Source organism: Siniperca chuatsi, linkage group LG4 (genome assembly GCF_020085105.1).
Source record: "Siniperca chuatsi isolate FFG_IHB_CAS linkage group LG4, ASM2008510v1, whole genome shotgun sequence".
Classification (NCBI taxonomy): Eukaryota; Metazoa; Chordata; class Actinopteri; order Centrarchiformes; family Sinipercidae; genus Siniperca; species Siniperca chuatsi.
Genome location: NC_058045.1, coordinates 21,784,668 through 21,810,759, shown reverse-complemented (window position 1 = coordinate 21,810,759; position 26,092 = coordinate 21,784,668). Strand labels below are relative to the sequence as shown.

The 26,092-nt window shown below is 41.2% G+C and overlaps 3 protein-coding genes across 6 annotated transcripts in view; all 3 read left to right on the top strand.

Annotated features, from left to right (window-relative positions):
- Window positions 1–4,127, top strand: part of nup93 (nucleoporin 93) — a 33,381-nt gene extending 29,254 nt beyond the window's left edge. For 3 of the 4 annotated variants that reach the window (XM_044193097.1, XM_044193095.1, XM_044193096.1), the window contains exons 19-22: window positions 89–206; window positions 493–576; window positions 666–794; window positions 1,309–4,127. In XM_044193097.1, the coding sequence (XP_044049032.1) occupies window positions 89–206; window positions 493–576; window positions 666–794; window positions 1,309–1,419 (442 nt within the window). In that variant the 3' untranslated portion in view covers window positions 1,420–4,127. The remainder of the gene's footprint in view (window positions 1–88; window positions 207–492; window positions 577–665; window positions 795–1,308) is intronic. The other variant, XM_044193098.1, reaches the window with a different exon arrangement.
- Window positions 4,128–5,613: 1,486 nt separating this feature from the next.
- zpd (zona pellucida glycoprotein d) lies at window positions 5,614–8,712 on the top strand. The gene is made up of 10 exons (XM_044193094.1): window positions 5,614–5,781; window positions 5,959–6,004; window positions 6,087–6,194; window positions 6,740–6,948; window positions 7,066–7,223; window positions 7,502–7,616; window positions 7,721–7,848; window positions 7,963–8,146; window positions 8,262–8,367; window positions 8,539–8,712. Exons 1-10 carry the CDS (start codon window positions 5,761–5,763, stop codon window positions 8,658–8,660), a joined length of 1,197 nt encoding a protein of 398 aa, XP_044049029.1. The 5' UTR covers window positions 5,614–5,760; the 3' UTR covers window positions 8,661–8,712.
- A 160-nt stretch (window positions 8,713–8,872) lies between these two features.
- On the top strand, window positions 8,873–25,813 carry LOC122874768 (matrix metalloproteinase-15-like). Its single transcript, XM_044193093.1, has 10 exons — window positions 8,873–10,291; window positions 12,371–12,519; window positions 13,580–13,699; window positions 13,789–14,105; window positions 14,888–15,049; window positions 18,604–19,019; window positions 19,330–19,468; window positions 20,606–20,756; window positions 20,881–20,996; window positions 23,024–25,813. The coding sequence occupies exons 1-10, from the start codon at window positions 10,178–10,180 to the stop codon at window positions 23,500–23,502; spliced, it is 2,163 nt and encodes a 720-aa protein (XP_044049028.1). The 5' UTR covers window positions 8,873–10,177; the 3' UTR covers window positions 23,503–25,813.
- Window positions 25,814–26,092: the final 279 nt, after the last annotated feature.

Genomic DNA, 26,092 nt, shown 5'->3' with positions numbered 1-26,092 from the left:
CACACACACACAACCATGCACTACTTTAAATCTAATCAAGTGAATCGTATAAATACCTAAAACTGAATAATTTCTTTTTCCACTGCAGGTATCGTTCTCAGGGCGTAGCAGGAGAGAAGTCCGTCGATAGTACTTTTTACCTCCTGTTAGACCTGACGACGTTCTTTGATGAGTACCACGCAGGTCACGTTGACAGAGCCTACGACGTGAGTACCGCTCTGATAATACAGGGAGAGGAGTGATGTATTAAATTGTCTCGGAGTACCTCACTTTAGTACATGTAGTGCAGTAACTTAAATGTCATTGACTCACCAAGAATAGATCCATAGAAAGACACAGTAATGCAACCTGTTAACCAACAGTTCCAATAAAGTCATATTTTGTCACAGACCTAGTATGTGACATCAAGATTACTACATTGGAGTTTTGATATTGTGTTGATTATGTGAAGCTCCTCTGTTAATGTCGTCCCTCTCTGTGTTTCTATATCAGGTGATGGAGCGTTTAAAGCTTCTTCCTCTCAGTCAGGACAGTGTGGAGGAGAGAGTGGCTGCTTTCAGGAACTTCAGTGACGAGGTGAGATCAAAAGGGCCTTTCCGACTTTCTCACAATACACAGCATTATTCTTTTACTCTCTTTTAACTCTAAATTTCCTGTGTCCCCAGGTGCGCCACAACCTGTCTGAAGTGCTCTTGGCCACCATGAACATCCTGTTCACTCAGCACAAACGCCTGAAGGGGGCGCCAGCAGGCACACCAGGACGACCACAGAGGACCATAGAGGACAGAGACATGGTTAGAGCAGAGGCACAAACTGAAACAGCTGAAAGAGATGAATAGTCATTTCAAGCACAATACTGTTTTTTTAATGCTGATACCAATATTGATACTTTGTAGTTTCAAAAACTCTCACAATATAACCTCTAACTCTAAAATAATCACACAACATAAACATGAACATTTTTGTTTATGTATAGAGTGGGACATTTTTTTTTATTGAAAAATAAGTTTGTCATTGCTATCTAGAGGAGAAAATATGTGACACAGTTTATAAATTAAAACCCTTTAACATATTTTGGGCATGTTTGTACTGCTTGTTACTAATAGGTTAACATATACACTGATACCAGTATATGCGTGATAAGCTCAAATCATCTGACCATGCTGAGATATTGCTCAGGCTCTAATATAAATAGGTTTATTGTTACTATTACAATTGAGTTGTAGTAGTTTAGTTTGGTTTAGTTAAGGATATTACAAACCCAAAAAAACTTACGCTCTACATGCCTTCTTCTTCTTCTTCGAACAGCAGCTCCGCAGCCAGGCCAGAGCCCTGATCACCTTTGCTGGTATGATTCCCTACAACATGGCCGGGGACACCAACGCAAGACTGGTGCAGATGGAATTACTGATGAACTGAGACAACGTCAACACACACACACACACACACATATACACGCAGACATACAGCTACCTTCCTGACAGCCAGAAACCTTTTGGAGACACAGTCCACCCGCTCGCCTGTCTGCCATTTTGTTTTGTATAGAATACTACATTCATCCTTATATAACCCATCTGAGTTCCTCTTAATTGTCAGTCTGTTCTTTTTGTTCTGTTGTTTTTCCATTTTGTTGTTTCATGTTTGTATCTTTGATGATTTGGAATAAAAAAAAGCTTTACTTTTCAGTTGTCTTTTTATTTTAAACCACTTATGTCCATTACATTTACTTTTTGTTTTCTCATTTAGCTCCATTTTTGTAAATGTATTGTTTTCACAGTAATTGTTGCATGTGCAGAGCAGTCAGTCAAGTCTTTCATTTTCATAGTAAGATGGAGTGCCAAAGGAAAGCAAAACAGTTCTTCATCTACTATGAAACTTAATTCAAAGTCTTGTACATTTCCAATAGTTATTATATCAGTTTTCAATCAAACACTTATTCACATTTTCCTGCAGTTTTTCAAGCTTGTTTTCTCAGTCCAGGTTGCAGTGGTGGATTTATTCATTAGTCATTAACTCATGAATAAATGATAATCAAAATGATGATCAAACAAACCACAGCTGACACAATAATTAGAGTACAGCTGTTTTGAAAGAAAGGTCATTGTGATTTTGTGTTTGATTATTCGTAAACATGTTCACAGGGACAGTCAGCAGCTGAATCGTTTAATCAGAGGAATAAGACTGTTCATATCATTTAAAGAGAAGCTGCAGGTAGTTTTTGTCAGACACTATGAAGAGGTGTCCTGCTGAGACATTGGGCTCAATATAATGTACACAGCAAACGCTTGAGCTCATCTATCCACAGAGTGAAGTGTTGATGAAATGTAAACATGAGGATTGTCAGTTTCACTTCAATTATTTAAATTCCCTCTGGTTTAACATGAGCAAGTTACTGTGTACAATTCTCGATCCTGAGTGTTGCAGGAAGTAGCCATGTTGTTTCCACAGGCTGTAGTGCAGTATCTGTGACATGTCCTGTCCCCTGGCAGATGGTTGGTTGGCTTGAACTTGACTACAGGACTGGAGGGATATTTCGGTCTGTCTCTGTATCAGAGGGGTGATTTCTGGGTTAACGACATTCTCTAACACAAACTGCAAAACATTCCTCTTAATCATATTAGGTATTTTTCTGTATGAAAAAAGGGATGAGTGTTTAACATATTCTCTATGAAAATAATTCTGTTGAGTGAATTTATTGCTGTTTTGTCCCACAGTTATGATAGTGTTCTTCACCTTTGAAAATCGTGCGAAATGGTTGTGAAGAATGCTCACAAGTTTTAAGTTTACTGGTCTACAAGTTACATTTTTTGGTCTACAAGTGTAATTTAAACTTTAAACAGCTCCCTACACTTTGAACATTTTCAGCTTGAACCGCCGGGAAATGCCCTAGCAACCATTGCGAATCTACCTGAACACCCAAGAAAGTATCTAACAACAGCGTGTCAATACCCTGTCAAACTTTTAGCATCAAAAAACTGACTTCAGCTGAGGATTGCTAGCCACCAAGCACATGCAAATCTTCAGAAATAGTCACCCATCATCCCCTCTGTTAAATTTGTCCCCCACACTCTCTGGCCTTCAGTCTGGCCTGAGAGAACACAGATGGAGGCTCATTCTGTCTTGGCTGCTCCACATAGCTGTACAGAGATGTTGAGTTCATCCACGGCCACAGACAGAGCTGAGCCAAGTACTCTGGGATCCATGCTGTTGTACTGGGAGCAGAGACACACCACTGCCCCCCAACATCTAATAATATGCCTGGCAATCTGAAAATCGCCTGGTATGTAAATGACATCTGATTAGCTATCCTCAACTAGAATCAGATGCTGATTAGTCACAATTGGGTGATCAAGTCCGCTGCAGAGACCTCTGACCAGCAGACTTTAGTAAATGGTGTTATCTCTCTATTCATCTCACATACACCTCATCTGTGTGTGTGTGTGTGTGTGTGTGTGTGTGTGTGTGTGTGTGTGTGTGTGTGTGTTAATACGTCCAGCAGCAGAAGACTTGCCTCTCAGGTGTGTGTGCTGCAGCTGGTGTTGTGAATCAGGCCGATGACAGACACCTCCTATAACCCGGCTATTTCACAACACCAGGGTGGCACTGCACCACTGCCGACGAGACGAAGAACCACCACATGATGCTGCTAAGGGAGATGACGCAAGGGCTGCAAGAAAGAAAAGGTGTATTGTATTTCCATTAATGTGATAACTCAGGGTCATCCTACCAATGTCCAGCTGTACAACATGCACTTACTGTAAAACAAAGGGTGCATTTAATAATCTGGAAAATGATTTCAGTGGACTGTAAACTGATAGACATTTTGTTCTCACAATGTGTTTTGCTGTGTAACATCAATGTAGGTTCTGTCAGTTACACCTGCTCTGACTATATGGCTGTTCCACCCATTCATAACATCAGTTTCACTTTTTTTTCCCCCACTTCATGATTTGCACACATTTAACAGAACCACATATGTAGACTGAATTAAATAATGTGAAGACAACTTCTTCACAGAACCAAGCTACATTCACAGGTGTAAATGCACATTTTATAAACTCGTCTCTACAAACTTGTAAAATCTTTCTTAATTCCTTTTGGTCTGTTAATAAATAATATTGCCAATATTTCCTCTGTAGATTTGTTCTGTTCCTGTTTGGGTCGAAATTATGTGTGAACTTGAGGTTGTAGCAGCACAATAAAATAGTCATTTACAGCTTGTTTTAATTTCAAAGAGAAAAAACTAGGCATCAAAGGAAATTGAACTTCATACTTTACATACTTAGTAAAATCTAAATTTACTGGGTAAGAGCAAGGAGGTTTCAGTGGAGCAATTTAACTGTTTGATATGCTAATATTAAATCCACTGGCAGACAGTGGAGTCTTGGGTTGTGGACTGCAGTGTCCTTGAGGCTGTTGCCTTTAAGATCCCATCTTCACATATTAGTTAGTGCTACTCAGCATTACAGTTCTCAGTGTTTGTAGATCTTGTTTGTTTTTTTTACCACGAAGAGTCTCTCAGAGATGAAGGGTACTGACTTGGGAGAAAAGAGACGGATACAACACACATTATTGTCTCAGGCCATGGGATCTGCCACCAGAGATGGACTGCTGCCAACCTGCCTCATCAATCATGGTGCCTCCCTCCCTTTATCAACAACTTGTTCTGGCTCTGATCTGTCCCATCAAAAACAAATGGTCTGCACCCAAATGTCTGAGAATATGGAGTCCGGCCTCCGGGTGTGACGAGTTGGCACTGTAGGAAATACAGTGACCCACTTACGGCTTTCCCTTGAGACACTGTAGTTTCCTACCATATACCCATCATGGTAGACCCCCCCCCACTGTTTTGACCTGCTAACACTAAAAACATATTCTGTTCCTTCCTGCCCAAATCTTTTATTAATCTTTTATTTTATTTATTGAATGTGGGATCCAAAAGAGGTCTTCTTACTGATTTCCCAATGGAGTTAAGTATTAATTTGTAGTTTGGATTGTAGTGGATATTTAAGCTTCATACTTCCTGACAGTTATGTTTGATTATAGTGCTATTTCACATAGGCTATAAGTAGCGATGGCGTAAACTTTCCAAAGCACTGAATCACTTTGTGCTGACAATAGTGACATCTGGAGGGAATTTTATTTTAGGCAAAACTTATTGATGAAACAAGGCAAAATATAGGCTGTGAGTGAACTCTCTTTATTTGTACACACACACACATAAAGTGTATGGGTGAGGCATATATTTATGTTATGTGCCTTTGTCTTATATGCTTATTGGTTGTGTGTTGTGGTGTAAAAATGAGTGTACATTGTAAATATACAGTACACTGATGGTTTAGTCGGAAAAATGTCAGGAAACAGTGAAAAATACCCATCAAAATTTCCCAGAGAACACGTTTTCAAATAACTTGTATGGAACCAACAGTCTAAAACACCCAAATATTTAATTGGGTGAATTTTCCCTGTTGGAACAAAGTGTGATGAGTTTTACAATATTTATTTTTTCTGTTTTAGAAATCAGTGAAATAGTTTTAATTCACCAATTAATACAATTAACTGAAGTTTAATACGATTCAATTATAAATAAAACGTATAAATGGCGCGTTTAAGGAGCTGAACACACAAGCACCGACAGGTGTTCATAATTGCAGAGCAGCAGGTGTTGAACACGGCGACAGAGGACAACATCCCCTTTGGGTGAAAATATCGCATTTAAAAACCAGATTTAGTTTGATTTTTACGCAAAACAGTACAGCAATGATCCTAATCGGCTTGAAGGTTGGTGTAGCTTATCATTTAAAGAGCATTATTGTTCCTTAATGTAAGAAAACTACGCTAAATGTTTGTGTAGCTCGGGGTGGGGGTGCTTTTGGATCAGGCTGGTCTAGCTAGACGGTAAATAAATGATGTAACACTTTACACAATTAAAGTGGAAATGTTTATTCTTCAAACCAGCTGAGCGTGGTGCTTCTCCTCGGCTTCACGCGCCACCATGTTGAGGGTAAAGATGTCTACTTATATAAAAATGTCCATGCATGTTGTAACGTAGCTTGGCTAGTAAGAGTCCTTTCTTTACTATACAGGAGTCTGCAGTGTGGAGCATTGCACTAACCCCACAAACTGTGTTCTGTCTAAAGACCAAAGAAGCTGCAAATGTACCACCGGATATTATTCTGACCTATGTGACAAAAGTAGGAACTCTTTTATATTTTTTATTTTCCTTAATGTGTGTTTGTAATTCACTCGGCCTGAAAAGTATTAATCTCTCACAAAAGGGTTCCTGTGAGTTACCAGACACTCAGTTTCCTAAATGGGCACCTCAAGCAAGTTAGTACTGCAGCTTAACACTGAATGGTCAATATTGATGCAACAGATATGCTAATGTTTAGTCCCTAGTGAGGGTCAATCTCCAGAAACATTGGCTCCTAACCTACATTTCCCATAATGCAAGAAACAGCATCATTTAATTTGACCATCTCTGCCTGGCAAATGCCCACATCTCTCAAACTCCTTGCCCCCAGTTTGTAATGCAGGCTTTCTGTTATACTGTACATTTTTAGTCACCAAGCCTGAGAAATAAGCTGAAAAATAACCCTGATGACGTCATCATAGTAGTATTGTACTCCACTACCGAGTAAACAGACGATTGTGTGTAAAATCTGAAGAGTGCCCCTTTAGTATTTTAACACGTAAAATTTCCTGCAGATGAAAATGTTTTTTTTTTTCGCTTTTACAGATGCACACATCAGAGTCATGTGCAGCAGAGACTACATAGCAATCAGAGCGATAGAAGACTTCTTCATGTATCACAATGTGCCGCTGGAGTCCCTCCACTTGCCCAACAAATCTTGTCGCGCTCAGAGAGAGGTCATCGACGGTGTGTCGTACTACATGTCCAGGATATCTAAAGACCAATATCTAACCTGCGGAGGCAAGCCGCTGGAGGTACCACTGGAGGTTTAACTGACGAGCACAAACCTGCCACTGTTGTTCAGCGTAGAAAAAGGACAAACATTTTAACACTTATCCCTGTCAATAGTGCATTTTTCCCCCCTCTTACAGAAAAACTTAACTCACATCTCCTATTCCCTGAGTCTACTGTCAGACCCTCAGGTTGTTGGAAACATCATCAGAGAGCCAGTCATTAAGCTGGAGTACACGTGCGTCTCTCCATACATCAGAAGAGTCAGCCTGCCTTTCCCAGTCGTCCCCTTTTCCACGTAAGGAACGATGTTGAATTAAAAGACGCATGACATTTAATGTAATTTATTTCGATCCATTCCAGCGTGTTTTGTACTCTAGCAATGTCCCGGATCCTTACAGACTGTCACCTTTTTTTTTTTTTAACCATTTCAGATAAAATGCATGTAAAAATGTTAGAGGGACTCTGTTGGAGTTGTTAGTTTCAGATTGAAATTGCCGCTGTTTTAAAAGCTGTGCACTCTCTCACTCCCCAAACATCGCTGTGCTTTCTCGCCTCTCCTCTGTACGCGGACAGTGAGACGGTGATGCGCGTAGATGACCTTGACGCAACGATAAAGATGATGTTGTACACAGACCACTCCTACACTAAGGCCTACAGTAGCGCCCCCACCATTGAACTCCGAGACAAGGTATGTGAAAGTTCATGGGCCAGTTTTACCAAATATGAATCACATTTTGGTCGAGCTATTTTTTTTTTATTAAATCCGTGATGGCTTTCAATAAAATGTGTCAGGTGTATGTGGAGGTGACGGTCACAGAGCCTGCAGACTTCTTCCTGCTCCAGATTAACGAGTGTTGGGCCACACAGTCTCCCCAGGCGAACGCCACAGAGGGATTGGTTCACGCTCTGCTTCTGAACGGGTCAGAACAGCTCTCCATATCGACAGTTTCTCACTTGTGTCTTTTTTTTTTTTTTTTTTTAAACTGCATTCCACTTATCCCATTCCTACTCCTCTTGCCCATCTCTTCATCCAGGTGTGCGAACGACCAAACGGTTTCCTTCCTCAATGTGAGCGCAGGACAGTCAGGCCGTAATGGAGGAAGTTCCACCATCCGATACAGCTTCGACATGTTTCGCTTCACGGCAGAACCTCACGAGCTCTATCTGCACTGCACTGTACAGCTGTGCGAGCCAGACGACCACAAGTCCTGCACACCTGTGAGCTAGTCTTATGATATGAGGCCTCATGTGTGTTTTGTGTATTGGTGTTAACATCGGTCGTAAAATGTGTATCTCTAAAATACCTCTCGTGTCTCTCGTTTTTTCTTTACAGAACTGCAATTCAATCAGTAAGAGAGAGGCAGTGAGAGCAGACCCCACCCAGGGCGTCCTGTCCTATGGGCCAATCAGGATCGAAATGCCAGACAGCCCTCAATCCAGTAAGCTCGCGTTTCCTTATTGCTGTTGCCCCCCCGCGTGATCAGCGAGTTACTGCTGTGTTAGACCTTCCACTTGTCTTTTGCTTTCTCTGTAAGGCCGCATTGGAAGCGATACTTTTCCCATTGTGTTTGAGGTGGATTCCACGATTATCTCTTTGGCGTTTGTTTCAGGCATACTGACGAGTGTGTTGCTGCCTGTAGCGGCCGTCTGGACCGTGGGCTTCTTCCTCATCATCCTCATCACTGTGGCCAAGGCACGCAGCAGGAGGCTTGCACAAATGGCAAAGCACTGACAATGATACTGCTGTTAGCAGCTTTAATAAAAACTTTTTTTTTTTTTTTTTTTTTAAAGTGTCTGTTATATTTACTGAAGTACTGTCGGTCCTGGCTGTTAACAGATCCACTGCTGATCTTGTGGAGCTCTGGGAAAAATAACTTTGCCACTTTCATTTCTCTTAGCAAATAAAACACTCTGGAACAATAATGAAAGTAACAGCATTCCTGGAGAGGACTAAAGTGTTTTATCTATTATTAAATGTAATACCACAGCTAGAATAGACTCGTTCATTGGAGACGTTTTGATAAGTCATAGCAGGTGTAACTCATATAATAGACTGCACTTCCTGTACGCTGGTGTTGCGCATGCTGGCTCACAGTCCCACTTGAAGTCGGCCATCATTAATGTTATTAGTTACACCTGTGCTGTAGCTGCAATGACAAGTCAATATGGAAGCTCTGTTGTCTAATTTTTAAACTAGTGGAACATTTTACTTGAAGGGATGCCTATTACAAAGTATGCAATGCACAAGTTAAAACACAACTTTAAGTTTGCCAGAGTGTGTAGCATTTATATAGCACCAGTGAAGACGCTGAATCAAATTCAATGTCTCCAAGCATCTAAAAGCGCTTGCTTCTGCTTCTGTCTGTGATCATGTGGGCCAGCAGCTGGCACTTTCCTGTACAAACAGCAGATGGCGCACTGCCCACCGCTTCCTGTGACCTTCTGATGTGGGTCTGGTGTGTCAGGAGGGAGGAGGGCCCTCTCTTCATGTGAAATCATTACAAATCTTTTATCAGATACACAGCTGTTGGACGGCTGTCTCACAAATATTTGCACAACGCGTTTCCGTTCCGAGTTAAAAGCCGTCAATTGGTGCAAAACAGTGCAGGTGAAATCTGATCGCACTTGAGTTCTGAAGAGTTTTTTTTTTTTTTTTTTTTTTTTTTTTTGTGTGTGAAATATTTTGCAACAAGTTCAGGAACTGCGTAACTTTAGAGACACTTTTCATGTGCTAGCTGCTGGGTCCCGGTGTTGGCAGAAAGTGGAAGGAGACTTGTTACTGTGCGCCCGGCTGCTGATCAGCCATTGTCGGAAAAGGGCAAGGACTAGTTCATTTGCCCCCTGGCTACAGTGTTAGCTGTATGCATGAAAGAAACTGCTGTATGAACACTTGGATGAGCCATGCGGCTGCTGGCCCGGGTCAAATTGGACTGCCTGTAACCGGGGATGGATTAGTATCTTAATTCCTGTTTTTCCGACGGTTTGTAAATGCACCATTATTTGCGTAATACACTTTGTAGGAATTTTTCGAGGTTTCTGACGTGCCAACTTCAAAAATGAGCAGATAGCTCACTTGTTGCGCAGGTTTGTGATTAAATGTGAGAGGAGGAGAGAGGAATAAATCCTCCAGCACTTTGTCCTGCATTCCTGCCTGCCGGAGGAAGTTGTTTGGCTGTTTTCTGTCCTCTTCATCACTGCACAACTCCGTGCTCCCATCTGGGGACCACAGGCAGCAACATCAGGAAGAAGATGGCATCCAAACAACCCTGGACTCAGATCATAATCACACTATCGTCCTTATTCTCCCTGGTCCTGTGCAGCATAGCGGCAGATGTCCCAGAGGAGGAAGGCTTCAGTGCTGAGGTACAGACTAGATTTCCCATGTAGATGGTCACGATATTCCATTTTCGTATTAAATACTTTATGAATCTACAGTTGGCATAGTATTGCTGTAGCATTGTCTGTGGGAACCCTGTTGCAATTTTTTGTAGAATTGTAGCTCTTCATAAGCAGGCTATAAGTTCAAATCTACATGTTTGTTTTGCTAAAACTTAAAAGCATCAGGTGGGCTGTTGCACTGCAAGATGTCCTCTGACCTTTTGACCTTTTTCCAAATAACACTGAGCATGTGGTGCACACATGGAAGGAGTGCAAATCTATCTACCTATCTTTCTGTCTATCTCTAGTGATAGGAGTGTGATTGTATCACAAGGTAAACCTCATCTGTAGGGTTAAAAAATGATTCAGTATTATTGTTGATTGACTTTTGTTGGAATCATATTGTGAAGATATGATCATATGTTAAATTTCATAAAATCCACACTTTCTTTTAGCATTAATTAGCAGAATTCATAAGTAAAATATAAACAATGAATAAACTGTTTATAACACACTAAAGATCGTTGTAAGAAAATATAAGGACATTTTAAGTGTTTATTAATGTATTTGTCAATTGTAACTTGTCCTATGAAGCATCCATAACTGTGGTATAAACACATAATGAATGACTGACATTATATAATATAATATATCACAGTTGTAATTATATAAAATATGCCTTTATAGTTTATGAGTACTCTCATGACAACTGAGACAAATTCTATTTGCTGGTGAAGGCCATGAGATGTGGCTGAAAGCTTCAGAAGAAATCTAGTAAGTTGACCTTGAGTTAAAAATGTTTTTTGTCAAACTGCTATTTTCAAGATGGAGAATAAACCTTGAAGCTCAACATGTCTTATAATGCTTTATAACGCACTGCCAGGGTTGGTTAATGTGGATATTATAATATTTAATTAGATACCGTGCTATCAATCATTCATTAACTGTTTATACACCAGTTACAGATGGATGGAAGTTATAATTGTTGACAAATGCATTAATAAATGCTAAAAAATGTCCTTACATCTGCTTAAAACTACATGATAGTGTGTTATTAAGTGTCTATACACTGCTAATAAATGCTTAATAGGGAGGTTACCATTATTCAGAGCGAGGTATCATTAGAAAAGGTTTTTGATTTACATGTGTGAATAGCCTTGTTTGTTTCAATACATACAAGTGGAACACAGTTCATTGTAGTGAACACCAATTTCATTCTTTTATATGTAATTGTTGCGTATCGTGATAATGTCAGAATATGATGATATTGATTTCAGCCTTGCTGTATGAGAAGTTTTGCTTCTTTTCTTTCATGTGAATACGCCCACTCTAACGTTCCATTGGTTGAGACTTTTCATGCTATGCAGAAGTTGCCTCTAAGGATTTTCTTTGTCTGAGTGTGTGCACCCATGATGAGATTGCGCGTTGCGTGTGTGTGTTTTGCCCGTGGCCTGTGTTCATCCTGTACATGCATTTAAAGTATGAGTCCCATGATCCAGCTGCGTGAGAGGGCCCTGTGGTGTTGTTTTTGAGCCCCCCCCCCCCGAGGAGCCATCGTCTTGTTTGCCTGGCTACGTGGCTCTACACACTCATTTCACGGTCATCAAACATGAAACAAAGAGGGAAAATCCAGCATGTGTCACTAGACTGTCAGCCAGATCGTCTTTTACCATTATTTGAAGTCCACACATGCAGAGCTTTGTGTTTGTCTTGTGTACTACAGTAGTGATATGCAGTTTAATTATTGTCCTTTTTAGTTTTCCCGTGTCAAGATCTTCCTCTCCCCGTCTTGGCTGTCAGAGCTGGAATGTCGTAATGTTTATGGAAGCCATCTGGTTTCTATCTCTACTTTCTGTTTTCTTTTAACTCCTCAGATGCTCTCTCCAGTCATTAGACAGTGGCTTGTTCCCGGATTAGCATAACATCGCCTCCCTCCCAGTTGTAGTTGTCATACACATATATATACACCATGCGCTCCACACAAACAAAAGCAGCCACATGTGTTGAGCAACTTTTCCCAATCCCAAGACTAAGCAAAACTGACTTCTCACTTTCTCCTCACAGGCATGGCTTCGTAAGTTCGGCTACCTGTCTCAGGCGAGCAGACAGATGTCCACCATGCAGTCGTCTCAGATTCTGTCCAAAGCCATCAGCGACATGCAGCGCTTCTATGGCCTAGAGGTGACCGGAGTGATGGACTCTGCTACTGTCGCGTAAGCTCTATATTATTTCGTAGCGTATTCTGCAGGATGTTTGTCTCAAAGACCTGCAATGTTACTTAACATTTGTGTGCAGTGACCACAAACTGAATCCAGGGATCTTGCGGGAGGTTTTTAAGCATGTAGGAATTTATTTTTCATTTATTTGCATATTTGCATGACGTTTCTCATTTTTTATGCATTCTATGGTATAGATGGAATGATAGATGGCCACAAATTTCAGTTTGTCATTTCGAGAATTCTGGGCAACAAACCTCACCTCAACAACCGAGCATACTGAAGCAGTTTGTTTCAGAGCGCTGGCTTTTCCCCATAACACAATAATATTACCAGATTAATGTTCGTTATTCCCAGTGGCTGCTGAGACAGCGCCAGCTTTTAATATGTTTTTATTGTGATATGGTTAGATGAGAAGTTTGATACCACTCTCACGTCTGTACGCTAACTATAAAGCTACAACAGCGGTTTTGTTACCTTTGGGCAGAGCCAGGCTAGCTTTTTCCACTTGTTTCCAGTCTTTGTGCTAAGATAAGCGGCTACTGGGTGTAGCCTCATATTTACAGTACAGATATGAGAGTGGTATCAATCTTCTCATCTAATTCTCAACAAAAAAGTGAATACGTGTATTTCCCAAAATGTCAACCTATTCCTATAACATGACAAATTTACTTTTTTCCTTTGTGGTTTAGTTCTTCAGTTTCAGTTTTCTGATTTTAGTCCTGAAAAGGGCTAACATGTGGTGTTATGTACTGCATGTTGCACTGTTGGGAGTCCTGGCTGAGAAAAATCCTTTACAGCTTTGTGAGGAGTCTAGAAAAAAGATTAGAAATAATAGTTTTTTAAACAGTAGTTTAAAAAAAAATCACAAAAACTACAGCAAATAGCATGAAGGTTGAGTTGATGGCTATGAGAACGTGGTCAATATATTGCCTGGACAAGTTGCATTTTGTAGAACTGTGGAAATTCTGCAGCTACTTTTTGCAGCTAACAGTTTCTAATGTTCTGTCTGTGTGTGTGTGTGTGTGTGTGTGTGTGTGTTGTGGCGGCTGCGTAGGGCCATGCGTCGGCCTCGCTGTGGCCTCCCAGACAGAGAACCAACAGAGATGGATGGTGCGAGGAAGAAACGCTACACTCTCACTGGACAGCAGTGGGGCAAAGACCACATCACTTACAGGTTCATAACATTGTAATGTAAAAATTAGACAACACTAAAGCAGAATGTTTAACATACCAACTCTGATATGCTTTCTCTTCCGGTTCCAGTATAATGAATCAACACATCCCCTCCTCGCTGGGCGAGGAACGGACGTACGATGCTATCCGCACAGCCTTTGGCGTGTGGAGACGGGTCACCCCGCTCACCTTTGAGGAGTTACCTGTTGAAAACAACATCAATGGCAGCCGGGCAGAGCTCGCTGACATCCTATTGTTGTTTGCCTCTGGTTTCCATGGTGATATGTCATTGTTTGATGGCGAGGGGGGGTCGCTGGCCCACGCCTACTACCCTGGACCAGGAATAGGTGGGGATACACACTTTGATGCTGATGAGCCTTGGACACTGGACAACCAAAACCCAGAAGGTTAGTGGGTGAATTTTTCTTGTGGGAACTGAACCTGTGACTTTCTGGTGAAGGGATAATCTCTAATCATTAGCTGGTTATCTGTGGTCTTGTCTCTCCTGGTCAACTGAGCTGGTGCATGTCAATGACTAAGAACTACATTTCTTCACTAGCTTTGTGTGATGCCATACTAATAACAGAATCATTTATTATCTTAATTGAATTCAGATGTTTTCTTCAGCTTGGGCTGTAATGTTGTTGTGATTTACAAAATGGTGGAACAGATCATATTGCGTGTTTCCGAAATGTTCCAAGTTGTACGGCAACATCATCAGAGTATGGAGATCACATGGAGATCACAATGCTACATGATGCCTTCTTGATTCATTTAGGCAAGTTTTACATGATACTTATGTGAATGCAACTTCATGTCTGTGCTGTTTAATCCAGTAAGTATCAAGAGCTGGGGTTGTGTGATCAGTGTTTGTCTGCGTTTAGGGACTACTTTTTCAAACGTTGTTAATGAACTCTGTCTTGAGAAGTAGGCCTCTGCTTTGCTGCAGAAGATAGATGTTTTTCAGCACAACGAGCACAACACAACTCTATTATTTGTACAGTTTGCACTGCAGTTACTCAAATTAACATATATTTTTATTATAAATTACAATGTATCGTATTATGTATTATCGTAACATTCCTTCGTTGCATGTTATTTTACACAAATGTATAATGAAAGTTAAATAATTTTGACAAATATATGTACATATGTACATACTATATGTGTGTTACTGTCTGTCTTGCAGGTGTAGACCTCTTCCTGGTTGCAGTCCATGAGCTTGGTCATGCTTTGGGTCTGGAGCACTCAGATAACCCCAGTGCTATAATGGCTCCTTTCTACCAGTGGATTCACACACACAATTTCACACTACATGAGGATGACATCAAAGGAATACAGTACATATACGGTAAGGAACACATGCTGTACTGATACACCTATTTAAATCACTGTATTTATTTATGTCTTCAACAATGCAGTTATTTAAAGCCACACTACCAGCAGATTTGTGGCTTAATGGCTTGAGACCCAGTAAGTCAACTACTTACTGAGTCCTACAAAGAGACTGTGTGCACAGAAGAAAGGATGTGAAAATGCCATGATGTAAACTAAATAGGGGGACTGGAATGATTTTGGTTTTATGTTGTGTGATGCTCGCTGTTTTTGTTCGTGAAACATTTTAGTGAGCTTTATGTATTATAAACTTGAAATTTACTAACTTTGAGCAATGCTAACAAAGCAGTTTGGCTAACAAGCTAAGCTAAGCTTTGGCTAAGCTGAAAGACATGAAACTGGAAGACAGCTAACCCACCTGTTTGTAGCTCTGTAGTGAAGTAAATCAATTCTTCATGACAGTATATTAGGTCAAGGATGTAACTACCATTAAAGACACCGTTGTCTTTGTCCATTTCCCTTTTTCCACACATTCATCCATAACTCAGCTTTGTCTATAATGATTAAAATCTAAAATGTATCTACAACTTAAACCTTTTCAACCGTTCCAACAAAACAGGATTTTTATCATCTTTCGGCCTTTGCAGGGAAACAGTACAAAACAAAACAGTGAACTCCATGTTTTTGATGTTTTGGCTTCCTGCTCAGTCAAGCTTCAACATCACTGTGAGGTTGAAGTGCTGAATATCAGCTTTAATTTGAGGTTATATCCCACTCGTATCACATCTGTCGAAGGAAGACAAGAAGCCTTGTACAGAAGCTTTGTGCATGTGCGCGCATGCACACACACACGGCCAACCACACAGACTAGTGAGACTTTGTTCAAAACAGCTTATCATGCATGCCGTTATGATGTTCTCATGCTTTCCCTGCATGAATGGATGGCATTGTTGATTGACAGATGACATCTTTGTGTGTGTGTGTGTGTGTGTGTGTGTGTGTGCATGTTGTTTAGAGAAAGCGCACATGTGTGTATTAAGTGCAAGTATGTGTACATAAGTGTATGTATGTGTTTCTGCTGTGGCCCTGTTATAAGAGCTGTAATTACAGGCCAATTCACTCGTTTGTCTCTTTAACTGCAAACATAGATTCATTACAGTTTACACTGAATGACTGATTTATGATTTCTTTTGCTTTAGACAAAAACAAGGATTTTCCACAAGGTTCATGTTTTCCTTTTTTCATGCATTTCTTTACTGTCCATTGTTTTGTCCTGGTCACATCTCTCGTATCACATAACAGATAAAAAATCTGATTCAGTTTGGGACTGTTGTCTGTGGTTTTACTTTGCCCAACGAACCCCAAATCTTTCCATACCCACACAATTCTGGGCTACTGATACACCTACACTAGACGTCTGCACCAGAGTGAACTAGAGTTTTGGCAAACTAGATGTGAAAAATCTTGTAGGTTTTCTGCTATAAATACTGTAAGGTAAATGTTTTGACTGAAATTATACAATAGTTTCCTTTATTAAACAGATCTAAAGGATTGTGTTAAAGAAAAGCTCTGACTGGATGAGAAAAGTTTAAAATAGAGTGACACAGAATAAACTTTGTTGGTAGAAATAAACATTTGGGTTCCTTTGTAGAGGTTTTATGCAAGAAACTGGCAGCTTTGCAGTTTTCTGCCTCCCAGATCAGTTTTTCCTCATCAGCTACTCATCTGTTGACTTATCACTTAACTATTTCGGCGAGGGACACAGAGTCTTAACAGTAACGATTAGCAGGCTCAATTCCTGCCCAGTGCTGGAGCAGCTTACTTTGCAACTTGCTGTAAAATTTAGTATTAGTTTATTACAAAATAACTTGTGAACTAATATATAAGTAACTCTAAGTATTAAAATACTTGATATTTAAATACACCAATATTGCTATACATCTGTGGGTTCATGTGTAGCATTAAGCATTTAACAAAAAGGGAAGATTTAAAAGGACATAAAGATGTAATAAAACCAAAACTCTGCATTTATTAGTTTACTTTAAAGCTGCACTAATCAATATTTTTATATTAACAACGGATCAAATGAGTGTAATGTGAAAGGTGTCGCTTGTAGTGATGAACCCACAGAGAATTATTACCAACTCTGCAGTTGCCTTCAGCTCTACAGAGCATTTTAGCTTCTTCCAGCACATTGTTTTGGTTTTGCAGCCCATGACTTATGTTTTGGTTCACTCTCATCAACCTCTTTTTCTGCCATAGCAGGCAGCTGTTTTCGGCTAACAAGTTTTAAAAACCCACAGACAAAGTTAGCAGCTAGCTGGTGAACATAGTGGAGCCTTTAGCAGCTAAAGAGCCAGATATTGCCCTCAGGAGTTGGTGGAGACCAAAACAGAGCTATAAAGAGAGTGAATATTGGACTTCAATTCATCAGGTGGACACAAACACGACCCCCAAATGAATGCTGATGTTGCTGCATGTCTGTTGGTGGTGTGCAAAGGCAACCGTTTGCACCCATGTTCAGCAAAAACACTTTATAAGGTGATAATATGTCAGTGTTGTCTTTACAGTTTGCTATGCTGCCCCCAAGTGGCCAGAAAATAATTTCAATTAATGCAGCTTTAAGATAGTATACTGTATTTTTGTAACATCAACAGAACTGCCTGCCAGTGTACAGGGGCTTTAATTTTGAAAAGGTGGTCCCCCTCATAGACACAATTCCACTCTGGGCAGCTGCTAACAATCGTTTTTTGTCCTGTGATGGAAATAGCCAACTAATAGGTCTGTCATCTGCTAGTGAGCATTTCAAGCCTCTAATACACAGTATACTGTATACTAAGGAAGAGTCCATTATGTGCGAAAGGAAAACAAGACACAAAATCAAACACAGATTTGAGAAAGTAGTTGCATAAATTGACAAATTGCCATTAATGCCATTTGCCATTTGAATTCTGTAACAGAATTTACAGCCTGTCATCTTGCCTCTAATACTGCTTTAAGATCCTGGAAAAAAGCAGAGCCTTGGAAACAAACAAAGACTTGTTTACCTTCACTGTCTGTAGGCTATATTTCAGGTTAAAATGCTGAATTTCTCCACATGCTTATAGCTGAGTCACTGGCCAACGTCAGCCTTCATATATTCCTAGCAATATTTTTGGCTCAATGTAACTCAATATGTCGGCCCATATACAAGCCCAATGTGCAAGCCCATCAGCTGTCCGTACATATTACATAACTGGCTGTATCTGTGTGTTTTCTCCTCTTAGCAACCAGCAGGGCTGATTTTTCCAATGAGCAGCAGCACAGTCACAGTCAATCAATCGAACCTACAGCTGCTGCACAAAATGGAAAATTGCATTTTCTTTGTGTGAGGGAGAGATGGGATATTGTGAGGGAAAGGGAGGAGAGTTTAGAAGACATTATTGAGGTCTAATGCCGGCTGGAGGAATTTATATTGTTTCTGATGGAAGTAGTTTTTGCATTTTTGGTGAAAATATGAGAGGAAAAATCTTCACTGTGGAAGTTTCTCTTTCTTGTTTAAGGCCGAGCTTTCCATCTCTTCGTTCTCAGGTCCTCCTCTGATCACTGGTGCTCCACCCACTTCTCCTCCGGCCCCTGGTGACAAACCCAACGATGACTCCCCCACCTCCCCTTCTCCTCCTGAAGACGAACCCACCTCCACTTCTCCCACCGACCCCCCACACGAATCACCCGACCCGACCGACAGCAGCCACCATCCCCCAGCCCGGCCGGAGCCGAGACCCAGCCCCACCTCACCTCCTGTCCTCCCCACCGACTCCCAGCCTGAGCCAGAACCTGTCACCCCGCACATTAGAAAAGATGTCCCACCTCCTCAGCCTCCCCCTCCCCCTCGGCCCCCTCCTCCTCCCCGACCTCCCAAGCTGCCGGACAACCAGGCCCCCAATATCTGTGATGGGGACTTTGACACGGTGACCATGCTGAGGGGGGAGATGTTTGTTTTCAAGGTGAGAAGTAAAGAATTATTGATCCTATTTGTGCAGACGCAGTGTTTAACTCAAGGGTTTGCTTTAGATTGGCCAGCTGTAAACTCTGATATTCCACATGTTGTGGATCAAGGAGCATGTCACTGGTCACCTGTGTTTTTACAACCGCTGACCTACATAGGAAAGGACATTTAGAAATCTATGAACTCACATGACCCTGCTTAGAGTCAAAACAACATTCAAGTCATGCAAGGGGAAGTGAACAGTAAATCATTTTGATGAAAGATAAAAAGATTAAAGATAAACATAATTATTTTGCTTGCTTGTGCAGGGTCGCTGGTTCTGGCGTGTGAGGAGGAACCGGGTCTTGGATAACTACCCCATGCCGATATCTGTCTTCTGGATCGGCCTGCCTAGTGACATCGACGCAGCCTACGAGCGCCACGATGGCAAATTTGTCTTCTTTAAAGGTATGCCAAAGCTGTTTATTACCAATAAAGCCTGTCACTTTGCTAACAGTGCCACCACATGCTGAGCAGATGGCGCAATGTGTTACGTCAAAACCTTCCTGGAAGACTGTGTTGAGCTTTTTTATGGTTTAGCGCCTTGCTTAAGGGCACAAACGGCTTTTTTTTCGCAATGTTTCTCAGCTACCTTTCTACGAGCAAAGCTGAAGCCAACGTGGAGCTGTTTAAGAGTGTGTTTTATAAACACAAAATGTGGAGTGAAGCACAAATCTGTGCTTTGATTTGAACTGGTTAGACTGGAAGGAAACAGGGCAAACTCAACATGTTTTCCCCCACACAACGTGGTTTACGAGGATATGGTAATAATTCAACACAGCTAAAACTCTCTGGCAGACACACACACACACACACACACACACAGAAATATTTAAAACACTAGAAGTTGATGTGAAAAAGAAAATAACTCCTCTAGCCAAATGATTCACTGTTTAAACATTCTGACAATATGGCTGCAGATAGACTATTGAGAGTATTGCATTTGTGTGTCTTAGCATGTGTGTATAACAGAGTTTGTATTAGATTATTGGATAGTATATGCATCAAAACCACCTACAGAAATGTTGGCCATATGAATTCAAAATTATTTAACTAACATGGTAGACAGGACATCAGGTCAGAATGTTTAAACAGCATCTCAAAGTCAGTGTGCACTGTTCAGTAAAAGCTCCAGTGCACAATCTTAGCTATTATACTTCAGTTTAGTATGTTGCAATGCAGCAGCGCCCTGGCAGTGGAGGTGGAAAGTGGCTGAAAAGTGTGTCCAAAGGTTAGGGTTAGAGATGAAGTTGGCTCCCGCATAAGGAAATCTTGGAGTGTTTTGCCTGCCATTTCTGTCTTGCCTGTCCTTTCTACTTCTCTCCTGGAGTGAATAAACCCCATGACATATGCCATATGTTCTGCCCATCGCTTTCTCTCAGTATGCCACTGCTTTTTCCCCCCTGCTTTTCTTCTCTCCCTAATGAACTTTCTCTCATATTTCAACTCTCTCAGCCAGGTAACAAACATTACCTGTGGAGGAAGGTTGTACTGTAGGTGTTACTATCTCTTTAGAGAAATACATATCCCCTTTTGTCCCTGCAGATGATAGATATTGGGTGTTCAGGGAGGCTGACGTACTGCCAGGATACCCACAGCCCTTACATGAGTATGGACAAGGAGTTCCTGCGTACAAGATTGACACAGCAATCTGGTGGGAGCCCAACGGATACACATACTTCTTCTCTGGAGACAGGTACAGTATATCAGAGACACACACAGATACATGCAACAATTAAAAAATAATTTTCATATCTCAAAAGGGTTTTGTATACTGTATGAATCTTTACGTCTTTATATATCTCGTTGTCTGTGTGCAGATATTGGCGATACAATGAGGAGACCCGGACTACAGACCGCGACTTCCCCAAGCCAAACAGTAGATGGGGCAGAATTCCTCCCTCACCCAAAGGAGCCTTCCTCAGTGATGACGGCGGTAAATACTGACTTTAAATAAAGCAAATGCAGCGTTTATTTGGAGGAAGGGAACAGCTTCTGTTTATGAGAATCACAACCGAAAGCTTAACATACAGTGTTGAAAGCAGGAGAACAGCATGAGTAAGGAGAGGCGGAGGGAGAGAAAGAACGAAAGGTTAGAGGGGAGAAATGGGGTGTGTAAGAGGGAAAAAATTACATTTGAGACTGGTTAGGCTGGAGCAAGCAGTGCAGAGAGAAGGGTGAGGTGATGAGAGAGAGAGAGGAGGGAGGAATGAGAGCTCTGGTTTGAGGGTTGGCCCATCCTTCCTTTGGAAATTAGATTTGTGGCAGAGCTGCTCTAAATGCACTTGGTAACAGTCCGATCTCATCTCCACCCAAACTGTTCTAATGTCTCCGCAAGCCTGGTTTCCACGACAGAGCTACATTTACACCCAGATATTTACCCCAAGACGATTGTATGTAGTTCTTTTTGCACTCCATTGCCAAATCTTAGTGCATGTAAGCAACACATCTTGTTGATTTATTGCTTTCTTGTAGGTGAAGGTATGAACGAATTTTATGTATAGTCTGGTATTATACTTCAGCCCTGGCCCTGCACACGTCCATTTGGTGCAAAATATGGGAATGTTGGGGAGAGTGCAAAGGCTAAACTGGAAACATTCCTGAGTCTGCTTTTTGTTTGCACAAAAATTTAACTTAGATGTACCTTGTCAAGACAAATGGTAAAGTAAATGAGTAAATGAAATGACAAGTTGTAGAATCAGTGCAAGTCCTGTTTCAAACTTTGCCTCTTTGGATATCCATGAATTTCTTCAAACCAGGTTGATCAAAATGACTGAAGTACTGAAAGAATTAAATTAAATTAACAGAAAAGCACACAGTCTTTGCTGTGTTTTGCATTTAGCCCCAAACTATCTCTCCAAAAGCTTTAAAGGAATAGGTCAACATTTTTGAAAATACATTTTTTTCACTTTCTTGTTAGTTCGATGAGAAGATTGATACCATTCTCATGTCTGTAAGGTAAATACAAAGCTACAGCTAGGAGACAATTAGCTTAGCTTAGCATAAAGATGGCATAAACAGGAGGAAACAGCTAGCCTGCCTCTGTCCAATGGTAACAAAATCCACCTCCACCACCTCGTTACATCTCGTTTGTTTAATCTTTATAAAAACTGAAGCATTAAAACTACACATTGTGGTTTTATGGGCGGTTATGTGCCAGACCAATCATTTTTGGAGTCTCCGCTGGTTGCTTGGCAATTGCTCCCAAACAATTAGTAGTCCGACAAATAACACTTCATAAAACGGCGAATGGTCATTTTTACACTTCAGTTTTTGTACATATCAACACTTTTATCTCATTTGTTTAATCAGTGAGCTTTAGAGATGCTGGTAGGTGGATTTTTTTTAACCTGTGGACAGAGCTAGGCTAGCTGTTTCCCCCTGTTTCCAGTCTTTATGCTAAGCTAAGCTTCATATTTACTGTACAGATACGAGAGTGGTATTGATCTTCTCATCTAAGTCTCATCAAGAAAGTGAATAAGTGCATTTTCAAAAATCAATTGAAAATAGGGTTGAATACATCCAGGACAGGATCCAAAGCAAAACATAATTTTATTCACATTAGAAATCATGAAATAAAGCCTTTGTGCTAGTTCAGGCACTCAACTCCAGTCCGCTGCTACACTCAGATGGCATACCCCTCTCATTGCAACATATATCCAACGCACCCTTTCAATCGTACTGGTGTACTTAAGCCATCAGTACTCTTCTCACTCTTTTGCTGCTGAAAACTATGCTGTCGCTTCTACTGCTGCCGCTGGTCATATAGCATTTCAAAAGCCCCACCTCCACCCCAGCATCCACCTGTGGGCTCTCAGTCTGCCTTCCCCTATTGAAAATTGTCTGACAAGATCAAAGCCTAGAAATCAAATATCAACACTGTACATATTCAGTATATTCACATAATGATCCATTACACATGTGTTTGCTGACTTAATTCTCTTTTATTTGCCCTTAATGCAGCTTACACCTATTTCTACAAAGGCACCAATTACTGGAGGTTTGACAACCGCAAGACCGAAGCAGACAAAGGCTACCCACGCTCCATCCTGAAGGATTTCATGGGCTGTGTGGGAGTCCCTGACCCTAAGCCTGATACAGACACTGAGAAGGAACCAAAAGACAAACCAGTCAACCCTTCAGACCGAGGCAAAGATGAGCACAAAGAGCCGGACAGGGGCCGGGATAAAGACACAAACCAGGAGCAAGACCACACCTCTAAGCCTGACAGCACAGAGGAGGAGAAGGACAAAGAGGTGAACGTGGTCGTGACGGTGGCCGACAATGAATCAAAAGTCATGACCCTGATCATGGTGATTATTCCTCTGGTGCTCATCCTGTGCATCCTCGTCCTAATCTACGCCATCCTCAGGACTCTGCAGAAGAAAGAGACGCCGAGGGCCTTGGTGCACTGCAAACGTTCGTTGCAGGACTGGGTGTGAGGCACAGAATTAGAAGAGATAGAACAGATATTCATCATTTATCTGGTACAGTCGTTGGCGTAAAAAATTATATTCATGGCGTGGTGGAAAGAAGCTTCAACACAGTACTAAAGTCTAAGAAAGCTGAGGATGAGTCACCGTTTTGGGCCCCATTCATTGTGAGAACTTTTATTGCTCATGTGACAAAATGCAAAAGTGGTAAAGTTGGCTACAGTGTACGTTTCCCTCTACTGGCCTTGAAGTTTTTCTCCTGTGCCTCCCTTTGTGCCTTCCAAATGTCTGAAAAAGTACCTCTATTTCTTAAAAAATCACATTTATTCCATCACGACATTTAAAAAAAAAAGATGTGGCAGCCACCAGATGTGTACTGTAGAAGACACATGACACACTAGGAATGTCCGTTTCTATCAATTCTAATTGCACAGAGGGACAGATTTATTTTTAGTATAAATGCAGACAAAGTCGATAATGCACATACACTACACAGAAGCACACATACTGTACATACATACACATACACACACACACGAGTGCTTATAGCTATGAAAACAAATATACATATAAGTCTTCCATATGTTTGACTATGGTGCCTCTACCAATCTTGACATTGTCTTTGTTTAGAACAGATGATTTGCACTTTTGATTCTGTTTATTGTTGTCTTTATTTTGCTGAGGTTGCTTCACTGCAGATATGTGTGTCTGTGTGTTCGTGCAACGCAGAACTCTTATTAAAAACACAGACACACACTTGCAGAAGAAGCTCGTCCTCTGACCAGCGCAGGAATGTCAGACAGCTGTGTCTCCCACTGAGCCCATTATGTCTGCCCTCTCTCTCTCTCACACACACACACACACACACACACACACACACACGATCTAAAAAAAACCCCTAACTGCACTCATTTGTGCATGCATGTCCACATATGCAGACACACACACCAAGACATAGAGACCACTTACCCAAACAAAGGCACATAGAGTTTTTGCACACAGACAGAAGGGCTCCAGCTTTCCCCTCCTCCCACCACAGCCACGATAACTGTTCAGACTGCACCACTAAAAACACAATCCCAGCGGAGACATATTGATATACAACTGGTGCCAGGGCTGGGATGAAATACAAGAGGAGGGGGATTTAGTCACATTTAACGAGAAGAACTGAAAAGTGTGTCCATTTCAACTCGACCTGTGAAGAGTAAAACCATAGCAACAGTATCCCTCTTTCTGTATTTCCTCTTCTTTTTTCATGCTAAAGCTAAATAAAGTCGAAGCTAATTAAGTGTACATGGGAGAAGCCTGCAGGTTAGAGAGGAATGGGTCAGGGTCTGGTTTCCATTAAGCCCACATGCTGCAGATTTAGTAGTGTCAGGCATGAGGAGGGGGGAGAGTTAGAGGGAAAAATGCAAAAAGAAGGAGGTATAATAAAAATTGGTAGTGGGGAGTAAGGAGAGAGAGGAAATGAGAGAGAATGAGATGACGAGGGTAAGAAAAAAAAAACGGGGGAGGCACAGATTGAGGAGGGGAGAGGGAGGGCTCTGCCAGCATTTCCTATCCAGTTTTCTCTGGAGCTGGAGGAGGGCGGGAAAGAGGGAGGAAGGAATTTGGCAGAGGTGCAGCGCTGGCGTTGCGCCTCCTGACCTAGATTGGGACACTTAAGTCCACTCCTCCTTTTCAAGTCTTCTTGTTTTTGCTCTGTTTGTTATCATGAGCTGGAGATGACTTCTGCGATCCCTCCTCCCTTCCTCCTCTATCTTTCTCTGCACTTCTTTCTTTTCCTTTTGTTTGTCCATTCTCAGTCTGTCTTTTTCTCTCTCTTTCGTTTCATTGCTGTACCTTACCCCACTTCTGCGCTCCCAAATGTATTCATTTTCTTCTCCACTCTTCTTCCGCTCCATGTGGAAAGTTAGCTCAAGCATTTAAAAGATACTTAATGCACAGAAACATCTGCATCCACTCTCTCTGTGTAAAGCCACTATTCACATGCTACAATCATTCACCTTAGGTTTGTGCCTATATTTTATTTTGGCCTGTTTTACACGTTTCATTGTGCCTTTTTTTCTGTGAATATTGGGGGGCATTTTGTTTTACTATAAATAGCATGAGGGAAAGTTTTTAAAATGTGTTTCTTCCCTTTTTTACTCTACTTATCATTTGTAGTTTTGTAAATTTTGTTTCTGTTCAGGTTTTCTGTAAGAACAGCAGTAGATTATTACAACGATGTTGATGCATGCAGGGCATGTTCTGTAAGGCCTGTGCACTCCTGTGTAGAGTACGTTAAAGATTTCACAATAAAACTCACAGGTAAAAGCAACACAAGTCTTCTTTGCTGCAGTTTTTGGCTTCATGTTCTTGGCTTCATGTCCTGGCTGTCGCAGGCTTGTAATAAGACCATCCGATCATTTAATTTGGCCTGAATGAAATATTTGGTTGGCCTACCTGCGCGCACTCTGCCCGTGCACTCATTCCACATAAAAATGTGTTTTGGAGGAGTGGCTTTGGAGGGAGGCCTGAAGGGAGGGTTGGGATTTTTTCGGTTGGATACTTTTAAAATCTAGCTGTCTCTTGCTAGTTTCTCCAACGTTATTAACCA

What these genes read in the sequence shown, in the direction of transcription:
- zpd (XM_044193094.1), top strand. Translation starts at nt 5,761, where the DNA reads ATGATCCTAATCGGCTTGAAG. An exon ending in TGATCCTAATCGGCTTGAAG is followed by an intron (nt 5,782 to 5,958) that starts GTTGGTGTAGCT and finishes TCTTCAAACCAG; the next exon opens with CTGAGCGTGGTGCTTCTCCT. An exon ending in ACCACAAGTCCTGCACACCT is followed by an intron (nt 8,147 to 8,261) that starts GTGAGCTAGTCT and finishes TTTTCTTTACAG; the next exon opens with AACTGCAATTCAATCAGTAA.
- LOC122874768 (XM_044193093.1), top strand. Translation starts at nt 10,178, where the DNA reads ATGGCATCCAAACAACCCTGGACTCAGATCATAATCACACTATCGTCC. An exon ending in AGGAAGGCTTCAGTGCTGAG is followed by an intron (nt 10,292 to 12,370) that starts GTACAGACTAGA and finishes TTCTCCTCACAG; the next exon opens with GCATGGCTTCGTAAGTTCGG. An exon ending in CTTCCTCAGTGATGACGGCG is followed by an intron (nt 20,997 to 23,023) that starts GTAAATACTGAC and finishes CCCTTAATGCAG; the next exon opens with CTTACACCTATTTCTACAAA.